This window comes from Pygoscelis adeliae, unplaced genomic scaffold (genome assembly GCF_000699105.1).
Source record: "Pygoscelis adeliae isolate BGI_AS28 unplaced genomic scaffold, ASM69910v1 Scaffold266, whole genome shotgun sequence".
NCBI lineage: Eukaryota > Metazoa > Chordata > Aves > Sphenisciformes > Spheniscidae > Pygoscelis > Pygoscelis adeliae.
The window spans coordinates 654,048-662,027 of NW_008824987.1; the positions used below are offsets into that span (position 1 = coordinate 654,048).

General features: G+C 63.7%; 2 protein-coding genes across 2 annotated transcripts in view; one reads left to right on the forward strand and one right to left on the reverse strand.

Moving 5' to 3' along the window:
- POR (P450 (cytochrome) oxidoreductase) overlaps positions 1-879 on the forward strand; it is a 28,363-nt gene extending 27,484 nt beyond the window's left edge. Inside the window, exons 14-15 of the mRNA XM_009326066.1 lie at positions 144-323; positions 570-879. Coding sequence (XP_009324341.1) covers positions 144-323; positions 570-714 — 325 coding nt within the window. The 3' untranslated portion in view covers positions 715-879. The remainder of the gene's footprint in view (positions 1-143; positions 324-569) is intronic.
- A 1,273-nt stretch (positions 880-2,152) lies between these two features.
- The window catches only part of TMEM120A (transmembrane protein 120A), a 7,062-nt gene continuing 1,234 nt past the window's right edge, over positions 2,153-7,980 (reverse strand). Inside the window, exons 3-12 of the mRNA XM_009326076.1 lie at positions 7,760-7,876; positions 7,193-7,252; positions 6,354-6,449; positions 5,961-6,050; positions 5,475-5,540; positions 5,012-5,073; positions 4,652-4,744; positions 3,904-3,968; positions 3,198-3,266; positions 2,153-3,113 (exon numbers count right to left, since the gene is read on the reverse strand). Of these exons, the coding sequence (XP_009324351.1) occupies positions 3,000-3,113; positions 3,198-3,266; positions 3,904-3,968; positions 4,652-4,744; positions 5,012-5,073; positions 5,475-5,540; positions 5,961-6,050; positions 6,354-6,449; positions 7,193-7,252; positions 7,760-7,876 (832 nt within the window). The 3' untranslated portion in view covers positions 2,153-2,999. The remainder of the gene's footprint in view (positions 3,114-3,197; positions 3,267-3,903; positions 3,969-4,651; positions 4,745-5,011; positions 5,074-5,474; positions 5,541-5,960; positions 6,051-6,353; positions 6,450-7,192; positions 7,253-7,759; positions 7,877-7,980) is intronic.

A 7,980-nucleotide genomic window follows, 5' to 3' on the forward strand; every position in this document is an offset into this window, starting at 1 on the left:
GCCGCCCCCCATCGCGCCCGGCCGGGGCGGCGGGGGAAGAAAAGGCCCCGGGGGCTGGAGCCTCCCGGCCTGCAGCCTCGCTGCCGGGGAAGGCGGCCCACGGCAGACATAGGAGCACCCAGCGCCCCCGCTGTCTTGTGGAGCCACCGGCACGGGCTTGGCCTCCCCTCCCTCGCCATGGCCTGTGGCGTGGGGGCTCTGCTCCTCTCGCCTCACTCCCACCTTGTTTCCTGCCAGGTTTATGTTCAGCACTTACTGAAGAAGAACAAGGAAAACGTCTGGAAGCTGGTTAATGAGGGGAACGCTCATATCTACGTGTGCGGGTAGGTCCGGTGGCAGGGAAGGGGCTTTGGGAAAACATCCCTATTCTCAGGAAAACGAGTGTGACTCAGTTTACCCCCTTGTGCCTTACAAGCCCTGGGAGGGTTACGCTGTCCTTCCAGGGGAGGGCAAGCGGCCGGGCAGGTGGGCTGGGGTGAGCGAACCGTCCGTGTTCGGGTGCGGAGAGGCGACCGGGGCTCTGTGGCTCTGATGTCTTACTGCCTCGCTCACGGTCCCCTTGTTTCCAGCGATGCTCGCAACATGGCCCGGGACGTGCAGAACACCTTCTACGAGATCGTGGCCGAGTTCGGGAACGTGAGCCAGCCCCAGGCCGTGGACTATGTAAAGAAACTGATGACGAAGGGCCGATACTCTTTGGACGTCTGGAGCTAAGAGCGGGGCTGGCGGGGCCGGGGAGAGAACAGGTCCCCAGGCATGGGCCCGTGGGAGGTGGAAAGCCTGCTCGCCCACTGCTACTGTGGGTGACGGCGTCGTCCCCAGCCCACAGCTACCCCAGTGTCGCTCCCAACCCCTCCTGGGCCACAGCAGCCCCCCCGGGGCGGGCTGCGTACCCTGGGGGGTGGAAGGGGTTGAGAAGGCTGTTGTCCAGGAGCCGCGGTGCCCCCGGCACCCCAGGGAGCACCTCGTGGCACCAGCCATGAGGTCAGGGACACAGCTGATGTGGGGCAGGAGGGACGGACGGTGCCGGGGGAGCTCGGGGTCCTCCCCTGAACACGAGGTGTTGCCTTATCCCCTGGGGCTGCAGACCGCCCTGGCCTGCCGGCACGGGCAGCCTGGGGACGGCAGAGGGGTGGAGGAGCCGGCAGCCCCCCGCGCTGCGGGTTTGGTGCGAGGGCACGGCGTGGGGCAGCGATCTGTCCCCGCCTCCCTCCCGCCCTGTTTGGCCATTTCTAGGATGCGGGGCTGGCAGCCGGCCCCGGGCAGAGCTGCCCCACAGGCACCCCCCTCCTTTCCCCCGCTGCCCGCCTTCGCTCCAGCACGCAGCGGGGAGGGGATGGCTCCTCTCCCCTCTGGAAGAGACCTGGTCTTGGGGGGGTCTCAGTCCGCAGGGGCCCTGCTTGCTCCCTGGGGTCCTGCAATGGGCAGCTCCCCTGTGCCCAGCCCCTCCCTCACGCTGTGTACGGTCATTTTTTAAATACTGTTTTTATTTTAACATCTTTGTGATTTAGTAATGAAAAAAAAAACCCAACCTTTCAGGCTGTCCAATGACTGTAAATTATTTAAATACATTTGCCCTTGGAATAAAAATACTGTTTCTGTAGTTTGCTTCCTGCCTTCTCTTTGCTCAGCCAGAGGGAAGAGGGAGGCAGGAGCCATGGCTGCTAACCAGGAGAGGAAACATGGGGAGCGGGGGCAGCTCTGGGTTTAGGCGGAGCTGGAGCTGGGGGCAGCCCCTACCCTGGGGGTGCTGAGCCCTGGCAGGGCGGCGAGGACGGCAATGGGGGATGGCTGGCTCTGGACTGAGGCACAGCTGTGCTAGACGTGCTGTTTGGTTCCCAGCACTTCAGGAGTTCCCGGTGGTAGTACAGGGCTTCTCTTCCCCCAGTCTGCAGGGACACCGAAGCCCTGCTGGGCTCGGCTTGGCTCCGTGGGTGGTCAAAGCTCTGGCCACAGCCCGGGGCTGCGGCAGGCCGGGGGGGGCTGCGGGGGGGGGCCCGCCGCGCTGCCCTCCCCTCCCCCCCGCGCCCCGGCCCAGGGAGCTCGCAGCGCTGCCCTCCCGTCCCCACCGCGCCCTGCACCCCGGGCTGGTGTGGGGGCACCTGGAGATGGCTTTTCTTCCCTGCCAGATGAGCCAAAACCGCAGAGCAGAGCGTGCACGCTGTTCTGGGAGCGCCCCGGTGACCCGAGGCAGCACCGTCCCTTTATTTTTACACGTGCATCCTCCGGAGATGCGAGACCAGGGTGCTGTTCACGCAGCTCCAGCGTGAAGCCTGGTTCAGGCTCGTGGTGGTCCCACCCCTCCAGTGCTGCAGCTCCTCCACCTCAGCCCCCTCTGCCCTGCGGCCTGAAGGTGAAGGAGGAACTGGGGTACGACACAGCCTGGAAACCAGCACTTGTGCACGGCCTCCAACTGCCCTTGAAAGTAAAGAGGGCTGCTGGGGCAGCCAGGGAAGCGACTGCTTGCAGCCTGAGATGTGAGGGCCTCTTTACCTCGGCCTTCAGCGTGCAGGGGCTGCCCTGGCTGCAGCGCTGGGGAGAGGAGGGGGAGAGCCTTGACCGCCCCAGGAGCTGTGCAAGAGGCAGCCGTCGGCCCTGGACCCTGCCTTGTCCCAAGGGAGTTGATCCAAGCCGGGCACCCCGGGCCGCCCCCTGCCCGCAGCGGGGTGGGGAGCGCTAGCAGAGCTGGGCTAGACCCCGGAGAACCATCCCAGTCAATGTCTCCAGGGCAGAGGGAAGGGGAGCAGCTGTGCCAGGCGCCCCGCTCTCCTGGAGGAGGAAGGCAGACGGGACAGGAGTTGCAGGGTGCTCCCGACTCCAGGTGAGTGACCCGGCGCCGCAGTGAACATGCGGTCTGTTCGCGAGCAGGCCCCGAGCTCCGTCCCACACCCAGGCTTCCAAGAACGGTGAGACACCAGAGTCCGGACGGCATCGAGGAGACGGGGATGGGAGACGGGGCCGGTGGGGAGAAACAGTCCTGGCCCCCGCGCTGCCCCCCTTCAATTCTGCTTCGTGTCTGTGTTCTTGTTCTGAAACTTCTGGTGGACGACGCGGAGGGTGGTGAAGAAGTTCCCCAGGAAGAGGATGAAGAAGGGGAGGCCGCACATGGGGACCTGCGGGAGCCGGAGAGGCACGAGTCAGCAGGAGGGACCTGCCTGGGGCATCCCCCGCCCCAGGGCACCTGGGAGCCCCCTTACCTGCCACTCCTTGCATTCCGGGTGCTGGATCATGCGGAAGAGGGTGACGGCGTTGTAGAGCTGCCAGAACTGCAGGAGAGAGGAGATTTAGGGGAGTTCCTGCTTTCAGAGGCTCATCCAGCTGCTTCCTCTGGGCACAAACCCCACGCAGACCTCGCGTGAGGCCAGCCTGCCCCAGCACGCGGTGAAACCCCGTCCAGGCTCGGGGCCAGAGGACTCGTCCCCAGAGGACCCCAGCTGGGACATCTCCCCCTTTCTTGCCGCCTTCTGGAGCCCAACGGCCAGGAGGAAGCCCCAGACCAGCCTACTGCTTTTGGCCATCGGCCTCAATGCTCTGACCCAGGAAGAACTGGACCTTCAGCAGCAGCTCAGAGCTGAAGCTCAGAAGGGTTTTGGAAGGGTTCTTGGAGCCAGCCCCTCTGCCGTATTTTGCACGTCACTTGAGCACTTGGCAGAACTACCCCAGGTCCTCCCCATCTCACCAGCCGAGTCGTGGAGGTGGTGGGTGCTTTGGAGGAAAAGAAAAGGCTCAGCATTTGTCGAAAGCATTTCCCTGCCCCTGGCATCCGTATCGCATGGCTGCAGCAGCTTGCGGGGACCTGTGTGACGCCCAGGCTGCCGAGCGCAGCCGGGAGTACGGCATGATCCGCTCCCACCTGAGGCCCTGGCCTCTTGCAGGTCCCCGCAAGGATCGGCGCGCACTCACCTGCCCAAAGAAGAGGAAGGGAAGCAGGAACGTGAGGCCTCTCCACATCCAGGACTGGAAGCCCTCTGCAAAGGATGAAGGTTTGCACGGGGACCCGAGAACGTGCTAGCGGGGGGACCGGATGGAGCCCAGCTCCGGAGGTCACGGGCAGGGAGGTTTAGTGGCCACCCCGTTGCCTGGCTGAGAAGGTCCTGCCGGGCTAACGCAGCCTGGCTGCGGGCACTCGTACTCCCTGGGAGGGCTGCGGCAGGGATTCCTAGCCCTAGGCTAACGTGGAGCTCTCTGAAGGAAGCTGCCCTCGCTCGCAGCTGCTGTGCCTCAGCCTGAACGCTCAGTGTCACAGGGGCCAGGGAGGTGACAGAAAACCTGATCAAGGTTTTCTGTCCGTGAAGCCGCTTCCTGGGGGAAGCTCGGATGCCAGGAGCCACATCTGCTACTACCGGCGGCCCCAGGAGAGCAGAAGGAAGGGGGCATCCCGCCTACAGGACGCTGCCGCCTCACGGGAGGTGCTGCTTTCAGGGCTTTGGCTTTATTTGTAGCTGTTACCATTTCTGCCACCGATAAACCACAGTCAAACTAACCTCGAAACAAAAATAACTGTCACCATTGCCTTTAACAGAAACCACAGCTCCCAGTTAGCTGGGCACCGGACTAGTGCTGGGAGGGGAGCCGCCAGCAGCCGCAGGCCCTGCGGCAACGGCAGGTCCAGCTGGACTGGGACGATCAGTACGGGAAGATCCCGGCTTACCCACAGTCAGATCCATGTTGTGCCTCTCGCCCAGCGCTCGCAGCCGGTACAAGCACCCGCTCTGATAGTAGTACTGGAGGAACTGCACAAAGCCTGCAAGGAGAGCGTGGCTCCCGTCAGCAGGTGCCCAGGCATCGTCCCCTGGCCCCAGCATCAGCCCGGCTCCGAGATGACGCGGCGCACAAAGACTGTCCCAGCGCCAGGGTGGTGGAAAGAGGCCGAAGGAAAACCCAGGTGAGCCGAGAGCTGTGAGCAGCTACAGCTGGGTCCCCACGTGTCGCGGAGCCGGGCGGGCACGTTCGGCACCCGAGGCCAGCCGCGGTCCCAGCTGCCTGTGCCGGCACACGTGGCAGCACTTACTCTGGTACATGGAGAAGGAGAGGAACTGGTTCCTGAACATCTGGTACATGAGCCCGTCCGGCCTGCGGAGAGACAATGCTGGCTGGGGGACGCGGGGCTGAGAGGGGACGCAGCCAGCCCTGCCTGCCACACGGCCGGGATAACGGCGCTCTGCCTCGCCCCAGCTCCCACCAAAACGGGAGTTTGGGACAGCCCTTCCACAAGAATTGTAACGCAGGGGATCGTGTTTCCCAGCCCAGGGACCCTGCCTGCGCCGCCTGCCGCGCAAAGGTGCTGACGGCTGCTTTTGTTTGGGGTGCTTGGGCCTGGAGAGGAACGTGTGGAGCCGACCGTTAGACCACAACATCCACAGAGCAGGACTACGGCCACGGGTTAGGGCAGTGAAGGCCCCTTCATCTGAGCTGGCCGCAGCCCAAGCAGGCCGGGGTCTCTACAGCCAAGAGACGGGGGGACGCAGACTTACCACGTCAGCATGACACCTGAGAGGAAGGTGGAGATGTAGTGATGGAAAACCCACCAGCCTCTGATTCTGGAAGGCAGACACAGAGAAGGCGCGTCAGGTTTTGAGCACGAATCAAGACCCGAACACGCAGCAGGAGAGCACCGGCAGCCCAGCGGCAGCCGCCCTCCAGCTCCCAGGGCAAGGTGAGGAGCAGGGCTGGTTACGAAACGGCCGTGCGTGGAGCAGGACCCAGAGCCTCCGGTCCAGGCGGCACCCAGGGGCCGGGGCCGCTCCAACCACTGCTCCACCTTCCCGCACCACCTCTGCACGGGGAGTGCCTCCCACCCCCACTCCTACAGCTCATTGCCAGGGTTTGCTACACACCCCGAGTAGGAGGGAGCTGCTCCCTTGGGAAGCACGGAGCTACGCAATAGTTCCCAACTCCCGGGCCTTGCAGAGAAGGACCAACTCGCTGCAGGCCCTCCTCCCCGAGCCCAAGGGACTTACTTGGATCCGTTGTTGATCAAGATGCTCTCCCGGATGGTGAGGGTGCAGTAGTACCACACCAGGAGGAAGTTAAAGACAGCATCTGTCACCCTGGTGGGAAACAAAGCAGGATGTAAAGGTGGCAGCAGAGCCACTGCCCGTGCGCTGGGGGCACAGGCACCGAGACAGCCATCGCTGCAGGATGCCCACCCGCCCTGCGGGCAGGGAGACCTGCTTCTCCACCATCCAACACGGCCACGGCGAGACCGCAGCAGCCACAAAAGCCACCCCACCTCCAGGGCAGTGGCCAGATCCTTTGTCAGGATCTCCTGTTCAGCCCTGGACCTTTCAGGAGGGGAGAGGAGAACGCAGGGGCCCTGGGAGATCTCTGCCCAGCATCCAAGCCGGACTCACCTGGAGTTGAGGAGGAACCGACAGGAGAAGGACACGATGAGTAAGATGATGGTGAGGTAGAGCTTGAACTTCTCATACTCATCTTTATACGCGAACCTGCAGGGAAGCACAAGGACAGGCTTGGAGCGGGGTAGCTGCTGGAAGTCTCTGTCCTCCCATTCCACCTGGCCGGACAAAAGTGATGCTCCGTTGGGAACCTGTGGGACATGCTGAGGAAAAACCTCGTCCCCTGGGTATTTCTGAGAGGAGAGCGCACCAGGCTGCTTTCACACAGCTGAGACAGCTTCAAGTCACCCCCCAACCATGCCAAACCTGGCGGGTGGCCCAGAGGGCTCTGGGAAGCTGGACAGGTTGGCGTCTGCTCAGCTCTTCAAGGGGAGGCCTGGGGAACGGAGGGAGGGAGACACGGGCTCCTGGCTGGGCACCTCTGGCATTAGTGTCCCAGCGTGTGGGGTGCTCTCGTAGGCCAAAATCGGCCATTGGTGTTTCCCAAGGGAAGAGGAGGGGGCTCGCCAGCGGCTGCACAAGTCTGTCTCTCCTGCAAGTCCCTAACACGGGGGAAACCTGGACACAGCTTTGGTGGAGGATCCTATTTAGCGTGTCAGAGCTAATGGACCATCCCGGCCCGGTGGCAGGAGCGTAAGGGGGAGTCAAGGACTCAGCTGATTCTGGGAAAGGAAGCAGGGGACAGCCCGGGAAGGGAATCTGCACCAGGCGGGTCAAGCCAGCCACGTGTCTGCACATGCGACAGCTCAGCCCGGGAGGAGCTGTCGTTTCCTGGTGACAAGGGGATCCCAAGCCAGGCAAAGCACGCCGCAGCAGTGACGAGAGGGACGTACTTGGCCTGCTTGCTGAGCAGCGTGACGTTCACGTTCCCGAGCACCAGACTCAGGTACAACCTGGGGAGAGAGCAGAGGCGTTAGGACGGGCGCCTGCCCGGGAGCTGGCAGCGCTGCCGGGGAGGCGAGGCAGAGCCGCTCCCTCTCGTGCCACCGCTGAGGCCGTGGGGCCGGGAACGAGCCCCCAGCTGTTTTCCACTCGGAGCTGCCAGGCAGCGTGACTGGCACAAACGCTCTGGCATCTCCTCCCAAGGGCAGGGGGACAGGCGGCAGAGCAGCCACCCCTACACCCCCCCCCCCCAGCAGGCGCCGGGGTGTTGGCCGGGGCCCCCCCCGGCACACGGCCGCCGTTCAAGGGCAGGTGAAGGCCACGGGCAGGCAGAGGAGCGAGGGGGACGAGCGCAGCGCTGCAGAGGCTCAGCCTGGCTCCTGCCCAGGCGTCCTCCGGGGAGCCCGAGCGGGGCAGCACGGCTGTGACACCGCTGGGAGCAGGGTGACAGCAGGTTTGTCCTGCAGGGAGGCGGAGGGAAGACCTGGTGTTTAACCCAGAGGCGAGGTGCCTCTTACCCATTCTTCTTTGGCAGATAGGCCTCCATCTCAAAGAAAACGTTCTGCCTCTCTTTTATTAGGCTCTGGGTCTCTTGGACGGACTCCTCCTGTTCGGGACTCATGTGGGCTTTGCATCTGGGGAGGAAACACAGGCGCTGGCATCAGGATAGCCTCCATAACACAATCGGCACGTGCTGGCACTTGATACAAGACTGTCTCCGACAAGGACACCCCAAGGA